General features: G+C 37.4%; 1 protein-coding gene across 1 annotated transcript in view; it reads left to right on the top strand.

Moving 5' to 3' along the window:
- The first annotated feature begins 1,474 nt into the window (after window positions 1-1,474).
- Window positions 1,475-25,693, top strand: part of LOC140146735 (cystine/glutamate transporter-like) — an 89,171-nt gene continuing 64,952 nt past the window's right edge. The window contains exons 1-3 of the mRNA XM_072168610.1: window positions 1,475-2,450; window positions 3,394-3,519; window positions 22,259-22,361. Of these exons, the coding sequence (XP_072024711.1) occupies window positions 1,892-2,450; window positions 3,394-3,519; window positions 22,259-22,361 (788 nt within the window). The 5' untranslated portion in view covers window positions 1,475-1,891. The remainder of the gene's footprint in view (window positions 2,451-3,393; window positions 3,520-22,258; window positions 22,362-25,693) is intronic.

Raw genomic sequence — 25,693 nt, forward strand, 5'->3', positions numbered from 1 at the left:
ACCTATTTTTTGGTGTGTGTTTTTTTTTTTTTGGGGGGGGGATCAATATCTTCAATACGAAAGTTAAAATTTTCAATTGATCGTCGGCTTTTCATCCCACCTACATTTATTATGTACATATCATTAGATTTATAAAGTTTACTTCGAGGACTGTTAAATATCAAAAAGATCAGGTCTGAAAAATATCATTTGTCACAATCTTAAAATGTGTATTATATCGCGAATTTCAAAAAATAAAATGTATTTGATATCAGGTCATTCTTCGTATTCAGAATGCAATTCGATATGGTCTATGTCCCATAAAAATATTGTCCAAACATTCATACCCCCACCCGAAGGTCTATAGCCTACCCCGGGAGCCTACCCTAAATGGTGGTACTACACCATCCCCCCGTACACGCCAGTTTTGTGCCTATTTTTGCATTTTTCTAAAAAAGTATAGTGCATTGGTGACAAGTAAGATATGTATATTATAGGGGCAAGGACCACAACTACTACACTGGACATTTTATTTCACTCAGACAACAGTTGTGGAGTTACAGTCAAAAATGAGGGAACCCCAATATTTGATCAATAAATCAATAACTACTTGTCTTGAGTCACTAACATTCCAGTGTAGTAACTGGAATCCTTGTCCCTATAATATATATACATAACTTTTGTTACCAGTGTGTTATAGTTTTTGAGAAAAATGCAAAAATAGTCACAAATTTATCAAGTGGTGTACGTACGTAGTAGGCCTACCACCTTGACTCTTTTTAAAATTATTTCTGAACTACAGGTTGCAACAAAAAATGATTTATTGAATACGTGTAATAAACATCAGTATAATTATTTCGAGTTCAGCAAAATGCGTTCATCATGATTATTGATTAACATTTTTATTTATCGATTATGGCATAGTCCATCCAGGCAAAAAGTGGTCCAAGTCCAACTCTGTCGATATTGTAGAATATGCCCGGAGAATAATGCATACGGACTTCTTCCTTTCACGTTTTTTTTTCTCTCTACTGCATCCATCTCTTTGTATTTATAGCTGTTATTAATATTATTATTATTAGAAGTGTTTCACCACTTCCCGCTAACAAAATAAAGGGGCGAAATTAATTCTATTGTCAGGGAAGCAAGGTCTTACACTTTTTCTTCGTTCTATTTACCCACGTGGTTATCCGTAGTAAAATACTAATCACGTGCATGTCTAAGAAACAACATGAACGTTCATTGATAAAAAATAGCTCCGCCCTTTACACCTTTTGGGTGTTTTAGGCGAACCTATTGGGCGTTATGGTAAAACAGATTGTTAATTTTGGGCGTAAAATGACTTAATATAGTCAGTATTGCTATTTTTGATACCCTTTGGGAGCAATTGTGCGGTATATTATGCATGACGTCAGCATGTAAACACAAGACTACCAAAGTTGAATGACCTTACTACAACCCATGTGCCTGGCTGGCTGCATTTGCGGTGGAACTTTCAGAGCTTTTCGCGCGGGTTTCTCGTGCTGTCAAATTAACACGAACACAATGTGTGCTGGCGCATGCATGCAGTTGCAGATGCAGTTGGATGATGAAATCATCGTTCGTGTAATTGAGCACAAAAAACATGCTATTAAACCCATTTATGATTGTTGAAATCTCAATTTTACAAGACATGTGTGTTATATGATATTTTGTGATTGGATTATCGACATTTCCTGGAAATTTAGGGCTGTGGATTTAACAGAATCGTACGAAACATCGGAGAGATTTTGATCATCGGAATACACACACTCAGACACTGTGACACAGCACAGGTGGTTGTTTTACTACGATATTTTGTATGCAGATAGCTGCACGTGGGGCTTTTGTCGAGATTTTATTTATTTACTTCATTTACTAGTCCAAGATTACAATGGCTGAAACCGAAAAAGCACCGAATGGTTCTACACCAACGGAGGAACAGATCCCAATGAAACCAACAGGGGGAGATGGGGATGCAGGCGTTGAAGATAAACCCGCAAACGGGGCGACTCCGGCAGATGATGCCGGCAGTGAAGTCATCGTGTTACGAAGAGAAATCGGACTATGGGGTTGTGTATCTATTGTTGTTGGAATAATGATCGGTAGTGGTATATTTATTTCTCCAAAAGGTATTCTTGCTAATACAGGGACTGTGGGTATGGCCCTTCTGGTATGGGTCCTGTGTGGGGTCATGTCTCTTCTGGGAGCTCTCTGTTTTGCAGAACTAGGAACAACTTTCCCAAAATCTGGTGGTGAATTTGCCTTCATTTTGGAAGCTTTTGGACCAATGTTGAGTTTCCTGAGGCTGTGGGCGAATATAATTTCCATTGGTACAGGTACAATTGCAGTGTTGGCCATAACTTTCGCTCAGTATTGTTTGGCACCGTTCTTTGGAAGCTGTAGCAACATTCCGCCATCTGCGATTCGATTGATTGCAGTCGCAATTTTGTGTAAGTATGTTATTTTTGGCGAAAACAAAGAAACACTAAAAAAAAAAAATGCTAATAATCTACATATGCACTACACATTTATAAATTATTATTTATATTGACACATGTTTTTTTAATTATTCCAACATCTCAACATCAAAATATCATCTTTCACAGCAAACACAGATTTTGCTCATTACAGTACACATACGGTATACTGTATACATACATGTATTCATCATAATAATGGCATCATCTTGTGCAGTTCCAAGAAATACATGAAGGGCCTGTATATTAAAAATTTTTGCACTTTCCAAAAATCGTTTATTCTATTTCCCCTCCCCCCCCCCAAAAAAAAACCCCTAACCAAATGCCCACTTCGGGGGCTATCATTCTCTTCGGAAGGAGAGGGGTCCAAAATATACTGGGGGGATCATAAATTTTTGGAAAGAAAAATGGGGGGAGGGGTCATAAAATTGTTGATGACCAAAGTGCCCGGCCAAAGACTCAAGGTAGGGAGTCACAAGATGACCATAGTCTCAGATAGTGTGATTTATTTGATTCAAAAAGATTGATTTCAATACAATTTTAGGGGGAAGTGTATCAGTGGGGGAGGGAGTCATACAATTTTTGTTGCCAATATGGGGGGGTCGCAATTTTATTGATGCCGACTTTTTGTAAATTTGGTACCCCCTTCCGAAGAAAATGATAGGCCAAATAAAAAAAAATTGATTTGTTCCGCATCCGCCTCCCTCCTCACTTACTGGGATCAGTCCATTTTTTCAATTTTTTTTTTCAATTTTCATAAAAATTTTAATTTTTATACTTCAGTCAAATGTTATTAATTAAATGCTAAGTGATAGAAACAAGCACGAATCACAAGTGTTTTTGTGGAACACTTAGGAGTCTTTAACGTAACCCAAGTTATAAACATCAATTTATGTTTAATTTTGTTTTATTTCAGTTGTAATTTTCTATCTGAATAGCGTTAGCGTGAGCTGGACCACTCGTCTTCAAGTCATCCTGACTATTGCTAAGTGTGTGGGTCTCATCATTATCATCCTCACCGGTGTTGTACTCCTCTTCAAAGGTGAGCACTATTTCTCCTGTTCATATATATATATCTTGCATTGGGCAATTCCATTTAAATCCATACACCCTCTATGGAAGACATGACCTTATTAATCTCCCACACAGGGGGTGTTGACTTCAGATGGAATCGTCCAGTCAGGTAAAGGTAACCCTGGAAATTCACACTCCTTGTGTTGGAGATTTAAGGTTATGTCTTCCACAGGGGGTGTATGGATTTCAACTGGAATAGCCCAGCAACCGTTGTTGATATCTTACACAATAATGTACTTGTTTGTTGTTTGTTTAAAAATGATCTTCCCATTGGAACGTGACAATGGCCTAAAATAGGAGAGGGTTACGGGAACTTATGGCCTAGTCCTGCCAGTGCCAGCAAAACTTCAGTTGGAACCCTTCTATCATTCTACATGCATGAATTGATTTAAAGGCCCTTTCAGTGATTTCACAGGAACATTAAAAAAATGGAAATTTGTCAGAGTTGCTTAGAAATAAAGAATAAGTCTACAGAATTTCATTACACCACTTGTCCCCTGAATACATCGACAAATTAGTCTAAAAACAGAAGTTTTAGAAAGGTTTTCTACTTCAACTCAGATCGACTCGAGAAAATCGAGATTTTCGTACAGTGCGCCACCAATCGACTGGAAAAACTTCCTAGTCCAGTGTTTCTAACACGGGGAAGTAGAGTCTAAATTGATTTAAAACAGACGCTTAATTTTTGTAGTAGAAAACAAAATCAGCAATTAAAGGTCACCGAGGCAAACTAACGGTCAATTCAAATATGAAAAACAGTTAAAAGCTGTTAAAATTGTGTATTTTGTTTAAAATAGTAGCTACTGATGTAATAAGTAGTAGAAACAATACGCAACGCGTGTTTGGTACGTGGAGAGTGAGCTTCTTTCGATCTCGAGTCGGACTTTTTGTACTGTCAGTATCAAAAGTCCAGAATCATGCAAATGCTTTATTTTGTCTAAAATACACGGCTTTCGACCGAACCACTAGCAGGCTATGTTAGCACATCTATGCCAATTACAAAGGTACCAAAATCTGAATTTTGATGATTTTTACGATCGTCCGGATGAGCAAATCACTGAATGGGCCTTTAATATCTCAATAGTTTACACTGCTACTAAAATTGGGAACATTTCCACTTTTTTTAGGCCAGAATGCCAAATTCTTCTTCAAAAAGTTCATATTCAACCCCCCCCTGAAATTGATTCCTCCAACTACATGTATGGGAGAAATTAATGCAGCATTGTTTTGTATGCATTATTTCAAGTATGTTAGCACATGTTTTCAGTTTCCTATTAAAAATCCAATGCAATTTTCCTGTTTTTACTTTCTTTAAAAAAGAAATCAACTTTCCTTATTTTAAATGTGGTATATTGTCCAGATTGGTTGGTTCTTATAGAAGAAAATTATTCTCGAGGGTCCCGGTCCACCCTTTGTTCAAATATTTGAAAACTGATTCCAATGTCAGCATTTTAGAGTGTTAACATTTTATAGTTTATAGTTGTAGTTGTAGTTTATAGTTGTAGTTATAGTTGTAGTTGTAGTTATAGTTGGAATTATAGTTGAGTTTATAGTTGTAGTTGGAATTATAGTTGAGTTTATAGTTGTAGTTGTAATTATAGTTGAGTTTATAGTTGTAGTTTGAATTATAGTTGAGTTTATAGTTGTAGTTGGAATTATAGTTGAGTTTATAGTTGGTTAGATAACTAAAGACATTCTCTGTACCATTGTTGAAATTATGCCATAGCTTCCCATAATGCATTGTTGAAACTATATGCTATACCTATTATACTCTGTAGCGGAATGTCTTCACATAATGCATTGCTGTAGATTGTATTGGAATGCTTTCCCATAATGCATTGTTGGAATTCTTGCCCATCAGCTGTACCTTATATTCCCATACAAAGTATTGATGAAATGCCATAGCTTCCCATAATGCATTGTTAATACTATGCTATACCGGTAGTCAAATGCCTTCCATAATGCATTCCATACCCTGTACTGGAATGTTTTCCCATAATGCATTGTTGAAACTATATGCTATACCTATACTCATAATGCATTGCTGTAGATTGTATTTGAATGCTTTCCCATAATGCCTTGTTGGAACTCTTGCCCATAATGCATTTTTTCTGTGCCATAAGGGAGCGATCGTTATTTATGGCAGGGGGAATGGGTAAATTTAGGGGAACACAAAATTTTTTGTGGTCTTGAGGGGAACCTGAAATTTTAGTTGAACCAGGAGGGGAAATGGAGAAAATTGGAAAAACAAGGGGATACTGAAAATTTTGAGCGGACCGAGGGGGGAACGCGAAGTTTTTGTCGATATTTTGCCAAAACACCCATTCCCCCTGCCGTAAATAACGCTAATGCATTTTTATAACCATGTTATTGTCATGTTAAATACATGTACACTATGTATTCTTCCCATAATGCATCAGCTGTACCTTATATTCCCATACAAAATATTACGCCATAGCTTCCCATAATGCATTGTTGATACTATGCTATAGGCCCACCTGTAGTCAAATGACATAGCTTCCCATAATGCCATAGCTTCCCAAAAAATTATGAAATTATTTCATTCCCATGAAATTATGCCATAGCTTCCCATAATGCACTGTTGATACTATGCTATACCCCCGGGCTATACCTGTAGTCAAATGCCTTCCATATTGCATTCCGTAACCTGTAGGCCTACTGGAATGCTTTCCCATAATGCATCGTTGAAACTATGATATAGTTTCCCAAAATGCATTGTTGAAACTATATGCTATACCCATACTCTGGAGCGGAATGTCTTCCCAATAAATGTATCGCTGTAGATTGTATTGGAATGCTTTCCCATAATGCATTGTTGGAACTCTTGCCCATAATGCATTTTTATATTCCCATACAAAGGATTGATGAAATTATGCCATAGCTTCCCATAATGCATTGTTGATACTATGCTATACCCCGGGGCTATACCGGTAGTCAAATGCCTTCCATAAATGCATTCTGTACTCTGTACTGGAATGCCTTCCCATAATGCCTTTTTGTCAAGGTAAACAAAGTTACTAAGGGGCGCACCATTAGATTTCCAGGGGGGGCATGGGAGTTTTTGAAAAAAAAAAACTTTGCCCACTAGTGAGGAAAAAAAAAAAAAACTTTGCCCACTAGTGAGAAAAAAAAAAAATTTTGCCTCACTAATAAGAAAAAAAAAACAATTTCCCCCACCCAACTTTGTATACAAATTTACATTAAAATTGAAAAAAAAAACTTCGCATGCAGAAGAAAGCTCAAAAAAAAAAAATTTGGTGCTCTTGGAGGCAAAAAAAAAATTCCGCCGCCTTTGGCGGCAAAAAAAAAAAATTCTGCCTGACCCAAACTCCCATGCCCCCCCCTGAGAATCTAATGGTGCGTCCCTAAACTGGGTTCCTGAGAGTTCTATAAATTCATGCTTGGAGTTGAGACACACAGTGAGGGGTCAATGTGTTGATGGTTAAGCAGGAAATGAAAGCCTCTGGGTGGTCAAATCATGGCCAACACAGCAACCCATTATGCAATTTATAGATAGCTCATGTGTCACTTCATGACTTAATTAATTTTTATAGCATGATAATCCTTCATCAATTCAAAGACCCAGAAGAGCAGAGGCATACCAGCATCAGCAATGGGGAGTGGGAGAGGCTGGTCCCGGGGGGGCACTCAACACAAATGACCATATGGGTATGCTCCCGGAGAGACCCCCTTCGGATTTCGCAGCTCGAAAGACCCCTATATTTGACCGACTCGAGAGACACTTGATTTTGATAATTTCAGCTCTGAAAGGTTTTTTCAAGCGATTTTCAACCAGAAAGCCAATGTAGACCCTAGATCGGCTCCAAAAGTCCCGGTTTTACTTGTTCGCAGCTCCAAAAGACCCCTTTTATCGGTACGCAGTCAGCTCCCAAAGACCCACCGCCTCAAAATTTCGGGGGAGCATACCCACCAAATTTTTTTGACCCCCCCGGGGGCTGGTCGATATTGCCTCGGCTCAAAATACTGGGACAAAATTGACCAAAAGTATCTTCTTTTGGCCTGGTTAGACCACAATTTTTAAACATTCTAATTTTGACCCAACATTTCTCAGTGAATATCAACAATATTTTAGTAGAGGGACAGCAGGAAGATTTGGAAATTTTTCACCTCTTGGCCCCTTCTTAATTCTTTCACTCCTGTAGAAGAGTTTATACCCTGTCTTTTGAAGGTGGCTCCATCACCCCTCATATACCCCTAATTATGAGCTGTGGTGATTTGGCACTTTAAAAGAGGGGGCAGTACAGAAATGTGTGCAAAATGTCATGCTTACTATGCTCACAAAACTATTTATGGACCGTTCACAAACACTTGTAAGGGGGGGGGGGCTGATGCCAAAAATGGGCACCATTATGTACATGTATCATTGGCCCCTGGGCACCACAACCCCTGAACTACACCACTGAACACTAATTAAACTAATAGAGTGCAATTTGCACTAATTATGTTATGCTAAATGGTACTAAATGGCACAATATTGTACAGTACCGCAATGTTACACCCCCACTATCATGACTATTTTTACAGTATAGGCATGGTAGGTGATCAGATCTATACCAAGTCACAGCACAGATCCTGGAATTTATTTCCAGGGTCTGTTTTCACAACTACTAATCATGCTAATAGTCTCCCACATTGAAAACATTTATGGCCATAAAACTAATTCCCCTTTGTTGTGCCCTCAAGTAATTTACCAAGGTCTTCCAGAAAAAAAGAGTATCTGATGTTGGAGTATAGTCTGAGAAGATTTGAATCTATAGACCTAGGTTTTGAATTTACTAGGTTTAATACCTGATCATCATGAAAGATTTCTTACTTCTGTGATCATATGTAGCATAAGTGAAATATTCAACCCTAACTCTACAACCTACAACTACTATAAGGTAACTATAAACTCAACTATAACTCTAGACTCAACTATAACTCTCTAATTATAACTCTCAATCCAGCTACAATTCTAACTGCAACTATAAATGCAACTATAATCCAACTACAATTATAAATGATTATAAAAATGTGATTACAATTATAACTACAACTATAACTACAATGTCAATGATACAAATACATTTACTCAGCATTTTATAGGAGCTGAAAGTGAACACCAATTTTATCTGATTCTTTGAAAAATGTCACATGATTTGGCTTTTGTACAGGCATGTCTGTCTTGTCTTACTTTCAAATGTTCAGCGTAATGTTTAAAGTTCCCCTGCACTTTAATGTACTGGTAGTACAAAAATGTAGGCTATTGGGTAAAATCATTGAAGTGTTTGGTTACAAAGCACATCACATTTTTCAGGAGTTTATTTCCTGGAATGACAAAAGGCCAAAGAGCATTAAAATATTTATGATATTATGCTGAATGCATGACTTACAACCTTTAATACCATTAATTTTGTTACATTCATGCATTCAGTATTAATTCATGCCAGGTATATGCTGCTCATGAATGCAACAAGTTTAAATACTAGTCACATCTTTTTTGGGCAGAGGCAACTCTTTCATTAGGCGACAAAAAAAAATTGCATTTTTTTTTCTTCTTTCCTGGAGGCTAAAATGACCCTAAGATATCACAGAAATCTTGTTTCAAAATGTGGCAAAAATTGAATTTTTTTGCAAACATATTTTGAAAGTGCACAAATTTTTTAATCAAAATCAATCAATTCTGGTAAAAAACAGCTGCTTTTACATGATTTTAGCAAAATTGCAAAAAAATCCAAAAACTTATCCCAACATGCAAAATCTGGGTCGGTTGGGCCCACAAAACTTTTTTTTTTGTCGCCTTATTCATCCTTTTTTTAAATGACTTATTTTTACATTTTGGCTTTTTAATGGTACCGTAACTAACAAAGCATCAAAGGCAAGAAAATGAAAAGGATGTAGGCCTATAATTTTATAATATATACAGTAACATGGGGTGGCTTTGGACAATTTTGATGTATTGTCGTAAATATTTTTATAATGATCAGTAGAATTCTGAGTTTCATGTTGGGTTTGGCAAGTACCAATAGAGGACAGTTCATGCCCATAAGGTCAGCTCGAGTTTATTTTATTGTACGATAATTTTTTGGGGGCAAAGTTTGTCCAAAGTCACCCCTGGGTTTGGGGTGACTTTAGACACCATGTAATCAAGTGCATGTCCAAAGTCACCCCGACCTGAAGAGTAGAGCAATGGAGAGGGTAGAAGTAGTTGTGAGGTGGGTAGGAGCACAGAGGACACTGTTGTGGTAGGGCATGGTCACTGTGGTGTATTTTTAACAAAGTGTCAATTTTTTTGTATTCATTTGTTATGTCCAAAGTCACCCCAGAAAGGAAGCCAAACCCTGGGGTGACATTGGACACAGCCTGCTTTTAAATTCTTAAGAGTGGCTAGATATCATGACTATCCAGGTAGGTTCTTGATTCATCTGTGTTTACTATCCAACCAACAGGCTTGAGTTTCCACTCTTATGTTCCGGTGGAGTACCGAAAGTTTGACCACCACAAAAATCCTGTATTTTATGGACCCCGCTAAAAAGTTCTGAAAAACATATAAGATAACACATTATACTGGAAAACTTTAGTCATTTGTAATGTCCATACATTACCACATAAGAACATACAAAAATATTCTTAGAAATATTAAAAGGTAAAACAGCCTACATGAAATAATAGTTTTTCCCATGTGTGTCCAAAGTCACCCCAGTACTAGTGTCCAAAGTCACCCCATTTTACGGTACATCCATAATTTAGGCCTAAAAATTGTTTGATTGGCGTAACCTGACCTGCCCTAAAAATAGGCCTGACCCTTACTTTGTTTTCTTTCTTTTTTCAAAAAAAAAAAAAAAGTTTAAAAAAGAAGAAAAAGTTCCAAGGTCTTTATCAAACACAGTTTACAGCTTAAAAAAATACCTACCTATCTACCCTAATTTTTTTTTTTATGTTACGCCAATCAAACAATATTTTTTAGGCCTAAAGTGTATTGACCTGTGTACACTGTATGCAGGGGGTAACCAGCAAGGTCTGCTTATGGTTCACAAGAGACAAAGTAGAAAAAAACATTGAATATTCTAAGTTTTCAATAAAATCAACTCAAGGACCTACTTTGTATAGAGCTGACATAACTTTGTCTTCAAGAACTATGCTGTGGTACATTTTTCCCAAATCATCAATATTTTATTTTGCTATGGGGTCATGGATCAATATAGCTCAAACAGCTGTGTGCAAAACTATTATTACCTAGCTGGGGGGTTTACACCCCCCAGCTAGGTATTGTAATCGTTCGGGTTCTTCCGCTGGCAACAAACCACTGTAATCTTCCCGTTTTCTTCCGCTGGCAACAAAGTGAAATTGCACATGTTTTTTACCTAGCTGGGGGTTTACCCCCAACTAGGTATTGTAATCGTTCGGTTCTTCCGCTGGCAACAAACCACTGTGAAACCCTGACTTGATGCTATGTAAGAATTATTTGACTTGTGAAGATATGGTTTGGCCTTTTTGAATCATTGTTTTTAGCTGCGGGTGTTAGCTGCGGGTAGCAGCTCTATTAATAAGTCACCATGTCTCTCCGTCTGTTAGTCCGTCCGTCCGTCCGTTAGTAACAATCGCTAAAAAATGCTGTTACGTCTACATTGTTTGTCGCATGGCTATGATACTTGGTGAGGGGGAGGGCCTATAACGGCCACATACTGGAAAAGAGTTTCGGCCAGAAAAAAAAAAAAATGAGGGGAAATTGAGGGAAGTTAAGGAAATTGAAGAGAATTAAGTGAAATTGGGATTTTTTGAAGAGAATGAAGGAAATAGAAATTTTTGTTCTTTTTTTCCGAATTTTTTTTTAGAAATTGTTGTTTTCGAAAAAAATTTTTTGTGAATTTTTTTTTTTTTGAAGTTTTTGTTTTTTTTGATATTTTTTGTTTTTTTTCCGAAATTTTTTTTTTTTCCCAATTTTTTTTTTTTTCGAAATTTTTTTTTTTTCCTTTTTTTTTTTTTTTTTTTTTTTTTTTTTTTTTTTTTCCGAAATTTTTTTTTTGGAAATTTTTTTTTCCGAAAATTTTATTTTTTTCCTAATTTTTTTTTTTCCAAATTTTTTTTCAAATTTTTTTTTTTCCAAATTTTTTTTTCAAATTTTTTTTTTCCAAATTTTTTTTTTCCAAATTTTTTTTTTCCCGAATTTTTTTTATCAAACTCAGTGACAATAAACTTGATGAGAAGAGTAACATCTATATAAATAAAAGGAAGTCGCTAAATCTTGTCCAGAAGCAGGCTCCGAGATACTTTCACTTTCAGCTCTGATTATTTCGTACATTGATCGGGTACATATTGCCATTAAACCATCTGACGTTCATTTTTGCAAAACTATTCAATCACTATGGAAATAACAAAAAAAATGGTAGGTTGCTACCCAGACAAACAAGAACCTAGACCTATGACTTTGACTCGCGTAGTGAAGCCGACACTGCTTAGCAACGAATTTGACAAGGACGCATACCCAGACGGGAGCAAGGCGACATCTGCGCGCAAAGGGAACATGTTGCATTTGACGCGGCGATAACGGGCGCAGTAATCACGCAAACGAGCGCGTCAAACATGTTTGCGATATTTCTCAGCGCCTAGTAACCCCGTCAATCCGTCAATATCACCTTGGATACGGGGCTTCACCTCCCGCTGTGGTAAAGGATGGGCAGTAATAGGTCTAGGTTGGTATGTCTATGGGTTGCTAGGCCGTTGAGGTCAATAACCTTACGGCTCAGGTCATGACCAAAAACGCGTCAAATGCACGCGCGCGATTAGTGGCGTGTCACGCACCCTGACACGTACTGCGTCTAGGTTTATTGATCGCGCGCCGTAGATAGGTCGCGAGCTGCATAGCAGAGGGTTGTCTGGGAATTGGACACTTGATCAAAATAAAGGCCTAGGCCTAATTGAAGCCATTTCGGGGGCCGTTTATGGTGTTATCATTGCTTTAAAGTGTACAGGTGTCCAAAACAGAAGCCAAAACGGACACTTCTTTATCCATACGCAATGGTTGTCTGGGGGGGGCTGAGGATTTGAAAAGAAAATCAAAATAAAGGCTTAATTGAAGCACCATTTTGACACTAATGTTGTTATCATCGTTTAAAACGTAAGTGTATCTGAAGGGGATATGTGGCCCCCTGAGTATGCCCTATATTTGAAAAAAAAATCAAAATAAAGACCCAATTGAAGCCATTTCGCGACTACTTTGATTATTGTTACGGTATCGGATCAGTGGCACTTCTTATCTATACGCCGGAGGAGGAGGGTGTCTGATGGAGGGTGCGCCCGGGGGCACTTTCGAATATGAAAGTATCGTACCTGTAACTACCGGAGTATGACACTAGGGGTCTATCGAAGGCGCCGGATTATGGTCAAACTTATGGGGTCATTCAGTGGGGCTCCAAGAAAATGTGTGAGAACGCTAAAAGTGCCATTAACCGTAAAATATAACTTTCTGAGCAACGCTTTGTGAAAATTTGCCTTTTGAAACTGAAATTGCTACAAAATGTTAAATTTTTTTTCAAAATGCTGTGAAGCGCCTAAAATATTTGCAGATTTGGTGTAAATTTCTATTCAAGGGGGTAATTGGGTGTAAGCTGGTGAAAAAAGGGGGTCATTGGGTGACAGAATTGCAAAATAAATGTGACGGGGATTGAGATGAATAATCTACACCAAGACAGCATGACTATCATCACCGTTTACCATGTTTTATAACCAGTTCCGTTTACTAACCAATCCCGTTTACTAACCGCTCCCGTTTACTCAACTAGCGGGGACCCGCGCGAAGCGCGGGTCTCCCGCTAGTTTTGGAATATTTTGCATGGTCAGCTGGGGTCAAATCTTCGAATTTCAATATCTGGACATCTGTAAGGGTACGGGGCTCAATCTCGGCGACAACCTCATGACCAGGGGAACATGTTGGAACATTTTGCAGGGGGCAGGTCAAAGGTCAGCTGGGGTCAAATCTTCAATTTCAATATCTGGACATCTGTAAGGGGCAGGGCTCAATCTCGGTGACAACCTCATGACCTGTGGAACATATTGGAACATTTTGCACGGGTCAGCTCAAAAGACATCATTCTGGGGCCAAATCTTAGAATTGCGTTATCTGGACATCTGTAAGAGGTACAGGGCTCAAACTCGGTGACAACTCATGACCAGGGGTGAATTATGGAACATCTTGCAGGGGTCTGGTCAAAGGTCATCTGGGTCAAATCTTAGAATTGCATTTTCTGGACATCTGTGAGGAGTACCGGACTCAAAACTCGGTGACAACAAGCCTCATGACAGGGGAACATTTTTGGAACATTTTGCAGGGGTCAGATACCTCCACAACACCAACATGCCCCAGCTAGGTTTGTGGTCTATGACCACCATTTGCCTCTAGTTACTACCGTGATTCGTCCGAGTATAGTCCCACCCGTTTTTTTAGGTGAAAATTTGTCAAAATTGGGGGGTGGGATTATACTCGCATTTCAATTTTTTTTTAAGCTATTTATTTTTTTCGGTTTTGGAGTGTCCCCGGACCTAGACCTAAATGCTAGGATCATTCATGGTTGACCTAAAAAAATTTGCATGATTGTTTGTGTTTTTAATATGAAAATTGATACCTTCTATTCATGTCATAAACTAATGATTTCAAAATGCGATAACGAGATGCTAGCATTAGAGCAGTCCATCCATCCTGACACTAGCATTAGAGCAGTCCATCCATCCTACATGTATATTATTTTTTATTTTTTTACAATTTCTGGAATTTTTCTAAAAATGGGGAGTGGGACTCTACTTGAACATGGGACTATACTCGGACGAATACGGTAATATTAAGTATTTTGTCAAATCTCAAGATCCAACATTGACAAGTTGTCAACAAAGCAATTCATCCATAAATTTGAATAAGTTCATAGACCATGTTATGCATTGTTATTTTAGCAGGTTAAATGGGAGGGGGCAAGCAATTTTAAGTCAAAGGGTGCGTAAAAGTTTTTTGGCACACATTCATCGGGGATTCAGGACACCTTAAAAATAAGACAATCTAAAAACAGAATGGAAACTTAAATCAAAGTTACATCACATGCACTACTGATACATACATTTTTGTATGAGAGACATAAGTGGCATATATTTTGTTGAACTTCAGGAAAATAATAAGCAAGATATGTGTTGTATGTACATATCATGTAACATAATCTTTCAACCCCTGGACAGGTCATACACAGAACTTTCAGGAACCGTTTCAAGGAGGATTGGTGACCCTTGACACCACCCAACTCCCCCTTGCGTTCTACTCAGGACTTTTTGCATTTGCTGGATGGTAATGGTATTTCACCATCATCGAAATGGGTATTCCAGTTGAACTCCAAACACCCTCTATAGAAGACATGACCTTAATCTTCCACACAGGGGGTGTGAATTTTAAACAGGGATATCTGAATTGGTGACTCCATTTAAAATCCACACCCCCTTCTTCTGTCACTCCTTCTTTTTTGCTTCCCCTGCTTTTATCCCCAAATCCCCCAAAAAAATATGCACACGTTGTAGCTTATAAAAATAATAAGCAAGATGGATACACTATCATGTAAAATTTTGTAACATAATCTTTCAACCCCTGGACAGGTCATACACAGAACTTGCAGGAACCCTTTCAAGGAGGATTGGTGACCCTTGACACCACCCAACTCCCCCTTGCGTTCTACTCGGGACTTTTTGCATTTTCTGGATGGTAATGGTAATGATTCACCATCATCAAAATGGGTATTCCGGTTGAAATCCATACACCCTCTATGGAAGACATGACCTTAATCTTCCACACAGGGAGTATGGATTTTAACAGAGATACCTGGATTGGTGATTCGATTTGAAATCCTCACTCCATGTGTGAGAGATTAAGGTCATGTATTCCATAGGGGGGTGTATTTTCAACTGCAATAGCCCAATACATGCATAAGATTTCAAACATGCTCATCCTCGTGGACACAGTTCATAAACCCCATGTGTAAAATTGTGTATCATACATTCATAGAATGACCAAGCCAGATTTTGCAATGTTTTTTTTTTGCTGTTCATGTAAAATCAACAAATTTTTATTGTCTGCAAAAATGAATTATTTTGACATTAAAAAAATGTTCATCAAGGAAAAAAAATTAGGGTCATTTGCAGAGATTTGCAACAAACAAACAAAGCTCAACTCTTCTTATACATGTATGTTCTAGAAATGTGCATCCGTCCGTAGAACAGGCGGGTTTTTTTTCTCTCATTTTTTTCATCAAGTGCTTTTAAGCAGGTAGCGAGTTGGACAGTAGTCGGTACTGAGACAATTTCAGATGAATAAGTACCGTAATATATTAAAATCTCAGGACAGGCATATGCAGTCATGCTTGCCATTGCCAAACATTGCCAGATCATCAAATTAAATGACTGATCATCAAATTACTGAAAAGTCACCAATTTTGTCTTTTATAACCATTGATTTCCACGGGACATCAAATAACTGGAAATGGAGGTGGACATTGTCCAGTCGTACGTGTGGGTACACATGACGTTTGGGTTCTAATGGGACCAGACTCAAACAAAATATATCAAAAAAGATTGTGGTAAAAATCAAATTTTGGTTTTGTTAGCAGTGGAGTAGCCAGCAATTTTCAGAGGGTAGGGCAAGGGAACTTCCAAGGGGGGAAAACTTTGAAAATTATCAAAAATCCTAAAATCTTCAATATCAGGACAGCCAGCATCCCACCCTTAATGTTTGTGTGTGTGTGTGTGGGGGGGGGGGGGGGTAGCTGCCCCCTGGCTATACCACTGTTTGGTAGCACTGTATTCAGTCAGTGGAAGTTAGGCCTATAATTGGTTTGTCACAGAATGTACAAATATTGATGTAGCCAGATCAATTCCATATCAATATCATGTCATAAAAATCTATACTAAAGCACATGGGCCATGGGGTGCCTGCAACAATCAATAGCTATCAATAGATACTATAACGGTTCCATCAATAGGGGCTATAATTATATAAGAACAAGTTGCAACCTTTCCATTGATTGTACATGTAAAATTGTGTGTAATTCAGTAGGGTAATTGACATGCTGGCAAATGTGTCAAAATGATCCAAAAATGTTGGAATTTTATCAATTTCACACAAAGACATTAATTTGAAAATTCTGATCATGTTGAATATAATACAGGCGCGTATCCAGGAATTCGTAGACCGGGGGCGCAAATTAGATCTTAGTCAAATACAATATGGCAGCGTAGCGATATCCCGAGGCTTGCTTGCGACGCAGAGGGTGTCTGAGGGGGATGTGCCCCCTGAGAAGTGAAAACTTTTACAAAATGAAGACCTAATTGAAGCCATTTGGTGGACCATTTGGCACTATTATTGTGTAAAATTTTAGTTTGAAAAAGCCGAAAATTTGTGAAATGACGGCCTAATTGAAGACATTCATGGACAAGTTTTCACTGTTATTGTATAAATTATTGCTTTATAAATTTTGCAAAATGAAGGCCCAATTAAAGCCATTTGGTGGGCAATTTTGACACTATTATTGTATTCAATTTTAGTTAGAAAAAGGTGACATTATTTACTATTTATAATACTGTAGGCCTAATTATTAAGTTATTGCATCTAACAAAATAGCGAAAATGCCCACTGAGCCATACGCAGGGGGGTGTTTGAGTGGGGTGTTCCCCCCCTCAGAAGTTATGAAGGTCCAATTGAAGCCATGCATTTTGGTGCATCATTTTTAAACAAAAAAGGGCCCGAACTCAATTTGCAAAACTTTAAATGTTACAATGTACATATGTACATGAGACGTGAGACTCGCAAATTTACTTAGGGAACAACCCAAAAGTTCGATGAAGCCCTATAAACGAAAGTCCTTTCGTTAGAAGGCTAACCCCCTCCCCTCCCTTCTAACGTAAGTTTTCAAATATCGAAAATTCCAACCCGGATTCATAGGATACAGGACCGTCGCTATGGTGGATGGGGATGTGGAGGAGTGCAACAATGCAATGATATTGATCACGTTTATGGAAGAAACCAATATTCTATTTTATTTTAAAATATTTTTCTTCATACCTTTCTGGGCACGAAAAAAATTATGACTTGCTGGATTTTCAAATAAAAAAGAATCAAGGTGCGGTACGGCTGATTAAAAATTAACTTACAAATTGCAGGTTGCGAGTACTGCACTCTAGTATATTGATTTGAAATTATTTCGAAGCAACCACTGTAAAATGTCAATATCGTACATGTTTCAGAAAATACTAAAATTTATATATTAAATCCTTAAAAAAGATCAACTTTGACCAATGTTATAACTACTTTTTTACAAACGTAATCGGACTTTTTGACCCCTTCCCTCCTATGCCTCCCTAACGAAAGGACTTTCGTTTATTATAGGGCTTCATCGAACTTTTGGGTTGTTCCTTAAGGATGAAACTTTTCAGCCATGAAGGTTTATGTTTCCGGCAATGTTTACTTCAAATGCTGACGTGGGAGTCAATAATTGGGATAATCAGCTTAATCTAAATCTCCTCTCTTTTCATCTTCTCTGATTGAATGTAGGAATTGCTTGAATCTGTGGGATTATCTCACCTAACAATGACAGATATAAAATCATCAATCTGATCGCTTTCTTAATTATGTTAAACGTCGTCTTTCATGTAGCATTCTGACACAGATTTAGCATTATTATTATATATTGCAATTGTCATTATAATTTTGTTATAATAATAGAAGTTGGTAATAAAGAATATCTGAAGGCCAGTTTGCATTACCATGGACTCACTCAAAACGCTACTGACCTGCAGCTGCACTTTTTATCCACTTTGCGTGTGTTACGGGTAAAAAACACAGGTTTTTATGCTTTTTCGATCAAATTTTCACTAGTGGCAAATGGTGGTCATAGACCACAAACCTAGCTGAGGCATGTTGGTGTTTTGGAGGTATTTGACCCCTGCAAAATATTCCAAAAATGTTCCCCTGGTCATGAAGTTTGTTGTCACCACACCGAGTTTGAGTACCGTACTCCTTATAGATGCCCAGAAAATTAAATTATATTTGACCCAGATAACCTTTGACCTGACCCCTGAATAGCGTTCCAAAATGTTCCCCTGTTCAGTAAGTTTATTGTCACAGTTTGAGCCCTGTAGGCCTACCCCTTCAGATGTTCAGAAAATGCATTTCTAAAATTTGACCTCTGCATGACCTTTGACCTGACCCCTGTAAAATGTTCCCCTGGTCATGAGATATGTTGTCACTGAGTTTGAGCCCCACACCCCTTACAGATGTCGAGATAAAGCAATTGTAAGATTTTACCCCCCTTAATGACCTTTGACCCTAAGTGGGTTAGTTTGAAACAGTCATGGTTGCACATGCATGTACTTCTTTTGAAAGTCCTAAACAAGGTACAAAAATGTATAGCAGTCGTTGATAGGATATGCAGCTTATAGAACACGGATACCTCATGTGGTATACCACTGTTACCCGGGGGTCACACCTTCTTGGCATTTCGAGATAGAGACCCAAAATAGGAATATTTACCAGTACTTTTTATCTTTTTCATTTGACCCCACTGGGGGTCATATCTTCTTGGAATTTCAAGATATGAAAAGGACCCACAATATGAATATTGACCCAGGTCTAACGAAGAGTGTCACCCCCGGTAGGAAAATTACTAATCGGGGTGTCATAGCGTCTTGGATATTAATCACGTTTAAGAAACAATAATTCTATTTTATTTACAGCAACCAAGTGCTGTAAAATGTCAATATCGTACTTCAGAAAATACTAAAATTGTACAATTATATATTTTAATATACATTATAATTGTAAAATTTTAAAAATCCTAAAAAAGATCAACTTTGACCGATGTTTTAACTACTTTTTTACAAACGTAATCGGACTTTTTGACCCCCTCCCTCCCTAACGAAAGGACTTTCGTTTGTAGGGCTTCATCAAACTTTTGGGTTGTTCCCTAAAGCACCCGGCTAAAGCATGCATATTTTGATCATGTTCATTATGTTGAGCATTGAGTCCGTCTTAATTACTGACTTGGCTGAAAAAATGTGACGAGCCCTGCATATCGGGTGGGCCCGCAGTACTATTTTTTGGGGCCGAGGACTCGCCTTCAAGCAATACCTAAATAATCACATGTCTTTAGGCCTATATTATGCGTCCGATCGACCCGACTGTCCTTTTTTAGACATGGGCCTACTCACGTGCAATTTAATCTTTTCTCTTCTCTCCCCAGCAAACACAAAATGTTTTACAGAAAACGTTTAAATGTCGGGTTATATAAAAGGTATAAAAAGCGATTTAATAACATTCTATAAATATGTCCCCACTTTTCATTTGAGTCCTCACTTTTGACGGTGAAATTCCTCTGAAAGTCCCCACTTTAACGGTTCGGTAAGACCTCTCTCACTCCCCCCCCCTCTCTCTCTCTCTCTCGTGCCCTTCGCCCCTCCCCTGGATACGCGCCTGTAATATGTACCTTTGTATCTGTGTGATGTAGTGCAAGTCAAAATTTTTTAGCTTGATGTACAGGGGGCACTCGGTACAAATGACCATACAAGGACATACCGTACCGCAAACATGGCTAGCATTTTCGGCCTTCTATATTAATGGCCCCCTAGGCCAATTTTGGTATAAATATGGATAGGTCCTTTTCAAAGTTTTCTCGATTCTTTGGAAAATAGCCTAATTTTGTCTTAGTATAGATGTTTCCCAAACATTTTTGGGAAAATTGTAAAAATTGAGACAATTTGTGTAATCTAAATTTGGCCAAAAATTTTGGTGTATTGATGGGCCAAATTTCTTGAAAAATTTGTGTATTCATGGGTCCACTTTAAATCTCAGCCGCATACCAATTTTTAATAACTTGCCATAAAATTGGTATTTTATCGCAAATTTAATGTGCTCTCACATATCCCACAAAAATTTATAAATCTTGTGCAAATGTGCACTATCAGTCGTCAAATTCCTTAAATTAACTGGTGAAAATGTATCCAGCGAAAGTCTACAATAGTACATCTGGAATTCTGGATACCATTTCCTTTATAAATATTTATTGAACTTTAGGATTCTAACAAAGTCAAATTTTATGATTCTAACAAAGTCAGATTTTTGTTTCAAATGGGTCAGTGAATTCAATGCATCACCAACTCTTTGACCAAGGTCAGACTGATAAAAAAAGTGCCATGCACAGTAACTGTTGGGCATGTTGTTGTGCCACACGAAAAGAGGTTGAACGCCAAAAATATACTACAGGGCACTTGAAGCTGTGAGGGATCTGGCAGCATGATAGCGAGACTCTTTGACCCCTGATGACCCTTTTCACTTTTTGACGTATGTTCCCATCATATTGGGGATTCTATTGACCACGTTTAAGCCCGCTCGGTTAAAATTCAAACAGATTTAGTTTTACCAAAATGAAGTTAGCACATTTGATATGCATGCAATTTGTTAGATTTTAAGACTGCTCATTTGCTAAACAAATGCTGCATTTATATCTTCTGAAGACAGCACATGTAAATATGATATTTATCGAACAGCATTAATGTTGGGTATAAACAGGGTTGCCAAAAAAATTCAGCCCGAATCGCGGGTCAAATAATTGAAAAAATCACCCAATTTTTCTCTTTACCATGTTGGTTTTTATGGGGAAGAAAACTATCGGAAGTCTGGGAGCCAATGTTGAAAAGTCGCCCAATTTGTTTCTATAAACCATTGGTTTCAATGGGACAGGAAATTGTCAAAAGTCGTGGGGAAAATCTTCAAAAGTCGCCCAATTTGAGCTACCAAATCACAGGTTTGGCAACCCTGGTTATAAACATGCTATCTACTGAAGACAGCAAACAAAATTGTTAACTTGTTGGATCCATGGACAAGTGATAGAGTTTGGATTATTTAGATTTTTGTTTTGAAACATGATCATTTTCATTTCGTAATCCATGATAATAACTTTGGTCCATCTGGACAAGGCATACATCTACCATGAGCTGAAATACTCTCATTTTAATGGCAAAGTTGAGTAACCTCAATTTAACATTCATAGCTCATTAGTTGACATCCCGTTGTGGAGGATGAGATTGTGTACCCAGCATATTCAAAGGACATTCTATCAGTGTGCAATCATATTGGGGTTAATGAACTTTGTACCTGTAGATGATTCAGTGCATGTAGTTTAGTCATGGCGCAATAGATCATGGCAAGGCTTTAAATGATGAAGACAAAAATGGTGCAATAGATCATGGCGAGGCTTTAGGTGATGAAGAAAAAAACCTGCTCTACGAGCCGGACCAACTCTGATTTTGTGTTTTGGGGATTTCGTTTCTGTTGCATGATATTAAAAACAGCCTTTTGTCATCCAAAGTGGATTGATTCTAAAATGTTTTGGAAAAAATTGAGAACATTTTCAGAATATGTTTGCAAAAATATTTCAGATTTTTTAATTTTTCAAGCTTTCAATGATTTTATAGTTCGGGCTTTTCAAGAAAAGGAAAAAAACCACAACTTTACGACCTCACGTGGCAAGTCTGTCCATGGCTAGAACAGGTCTTTTTGTCACCTTATCATAATACATGTAGTTCATTGCCTAAAACCACATCTCATCAACATCTGCTTTCATTTTTTCTCTCTCATTTCACATTGCTGTTGCCATAACAACCAACAGGAGAAACACAGCATCTGGAGAATGGTTTCGCAGGCGCAGAGAACACCGATCCAACCACGGTCCCGCTTGCATTTTACGCTGGATTATTTGCGTATTCAGGATGGTAAGGCGTAGTTTGTTATTATGTGTGTATTCCTACAGTTATGTAGATGATCTGGTTGCTAGTAGCAACAAGCATTGCACTGTGGGTAATATGTTTGTTTACCTCTGTAGAAGGATTTGTCAACACAAAATGGGGCTAACTTGAAGTCATAGGTTAAATAGAGGTCCTAGTCTGACATTATAATTCATCTACTTCCCAAAAGCCTGTGACCAAACAAAAAAGACTATGAAATTGGGGGGTGCAAATTGATGCTATATAAATATAATGTGTCATTGCGGTGCAAATATCATCAATGCAGCTTGTGTACCAATGGCAACATAGTCCTTTAAGTTTAATTTGATTTTGCTGAGGCTTTTGGGAAAATACTAAAATGGGCTACTGTATATTCTTTTAAAAATGGAATATGTGTTGTTAGAAAAGCTTAAGGTGGTACTACACCCCTTGATAAATTTGTGACTATTTTTGCATTTGTCTTAAAAAATAATTAACACACTGGTACGGTAACAAAAGTTATGTATTATAGGGGCAATGAATCCAGTGGAATTTCAGTGACTTAAGACAAGCGGTGCGTTATTTATGATAAGAAAAAAGGTACCGCTAGAATGTACCTCATTTCTTAACATATTATAATGCACCACTTGTCTTGAAAAATACAAAATTAGTCACAAAATTGATCAGGGGGTGTAGTAGCACCTTAAAGCTAAAGAATAAGAATGTGAACCAAATGTCAGATTATCTCTATTTTTAGTCAAATAAGACCCAAGTTAGTCCAGGTGTACTGTTGAAATGTACATTGTATAGGATGGTTTCCTGCAATTTTGATAGTCTTGCAGCACGTCACACTGACCAAATAAGCATGTACAGCATAAGCTGCATATTACATACGCAGGGACTGTACGCACTCAGTACATTCCAGTTTCAGAACATGAATTTCAATTCCCTATTTGACATTCTGCATACTGCATTGTTAGTGTCTCAGAGTCTTCACATAAGTAGGCCATTGCGTGTCAGGGCATAATTTACAATTGTCTTTCGTTTTTTTATAACCAGAATTGCAAAATGCAAATTAATTACTCATTCTGAGTCAATCAATAGCTTTAGCAATGAGCTTGAGTCTATGGTATAGGCAAAATTGTAGGAAATCTTTTCACAATTTTTCAGGCATTTCGAGAATATTTGAGAAAACCAAGTGTCATCTCCGTAACAAATGGTGCAATGTGGTGGCGTTCTTGTTATGCTTCATGTGGATGAATATGACATATATTTTAAAAACTTGACTACCGTATTTAGTCAAATAGTCGCCCCCCTCAAATAAACGCCCCCACCACTTTTTTCAACCAAGATGTTTCAAAATGCCGATATTTCCATGCTATCTTGTGTAGTAAGCTTACCAAGTTGCACACATGGTCCATAATAGCGTCAATAATTGGCGAAAATCTGGATCAGAAACCCGGATGTGTGCCAGAAGTCAGTGTTTCTAATTCATAGTTCATCATTTTAGCGTGTGTTTTTAGTTTACCTAATGATTTTAACGGGAATTATCGTTTATTTGATGAAAAACGGTATCACATTCCAAAACTGATTTAGCCAATAAGCTGCTAGCTTTCATTAGCTACAAAGGTGCGCCATGCCAAGACTGCTTTTTAACCAATAAGCTGTTGACTTTCATTCAGCCAGTATGTGCTCATTTGGTCAGTGGGATGTGTGAAAAAAACAAAATTTCAGGAACCAGCCAATGCATAGCTGTACCATGTCTGATAATCGTACGCCATTGAACCTGTTTCCTCTCCATACAGGAGGACCGTATCATCAGTATCTAGAAGATCCTTTTGGAGGAGCTGAAGACTTTGACCTGACAAAACTGCCCCTGTCGTTTTATCTAGGACTGTGGGCCTTCAATGGATGGTATATTGGAGTATATCATTATCCGGCTGTCCTCAGTTTTAGGGTTTATTAATATTTTGTCTAAATGCTATATATCCCTGATCCTATGCCTAACCTTAATCTTAACGCTAAAACTTGATGCCTAGCCCTAAAAATATGCTTAATTTTAGAAAGAAAGAAACCCTAAAACGGAGGATTGCCACTTTGCCATCATAACCACCATTGCAAGGGATTAAATTTAGGAATTAATGCAACATGGCTGTATCTGCAATAGCTACCAAGTGTCATAATTTTAGATTGTACACAATAATAATAGAATGCAGATAATTGTCAAATGTCTATAGGGCAGCTAATTCAGACAGGGCTTTCTTTGCATTCATTCCTAGCTGGATTTAAGATTTCTCCATCATCAGAACCTTTGGTGGTGAATTTTAAAGCAGAGTTCTCTTTATTGGAACTCGTCTCCATTTCTTGAAAATCGGTTCATTCATAACCCCGTAAAAAATGTGTTTCATACATTTTTGTTTCTCACTCTATACCTGGGTTATTTAACGACACCTGTGTAGTTTATTTGCTATCTTTAGTAGATAGCTTTTTTGCTGTCTTCAGTAGATAACCTTTTTTGGTATTAAAAGATAGTTGATTTGCTATCTTCAGCAGATAGTTTATTTGCTATCTTCAGCAGATAGTTTATTGCTATCTTCAGCAGATAGTTGATTTGCTATCTTCAGCAGATAGTTTATTTGCTATCTTCATTAGATAGTTCATTTGCTATCTTGAGTAGATAGCTTTTTTGGTATCTACAGTAGATGGTTTATTTGCTGTCTCCTCCAGTAGATAGCTTTTAGTTCACACTTAAATGTTTGTTACAAAGTTTGAAATAGTATTTTTTTTTAATAATGGTTTAAAAAAAGAAACCTTCAAGTCAAAATAAGAAAACCCGAAATCTTTTATCACCATCTTTATTTTATTTTGACAGTATTCATTTTGACATTTACACAACAAAAAATAAGCTCACTTTCATTTTACTGATGGTGGGTACTTTTACATCTTAAGGAGGCACACAGGGTCACTAATTATCCATTATTATTCACCTCATAACTCGAAAACTATTTATGTAAAGTATATAAAAGTATACATTTTTTGAATGGAAATGAGCTCATAAATCCATTTAAAATGTCAGTTTTGGGTCAAAAACTACAATTTTCAAAAAATCCCAAAAATCGGATTTTTTGACCAAAAATTTTGGTCCGCCATAAAAAAAATTATTTGAAAATCAAAACTGTAAAACATGAATTTTATTAATTTAGACAAATAAATCTAGAAAGTGTTTTTTTTTTTTTTTGAAATTTTGCTTAGTTTTTAAAATATAGGCAAAAAATCAGTAAAAAAGTGTGACCCGTGTTCAAATTTTTGAATCATGGGTGATAAAAAAAGTTCTAGGCCCT

This window comes from Amphiura filiformis, chromosome 2 (assembly GCF_039555335.1).
Source record: "Amphiura filiformis chromosome 2, Afil_fr2py, whole genome shotgun sequence".
NCBI lineage: Eukaryota > Metazoa > Echinodermata > Ophiuroidea > Amphilepidida > Amphiuridae > Amphiura > Amphiura filiformis.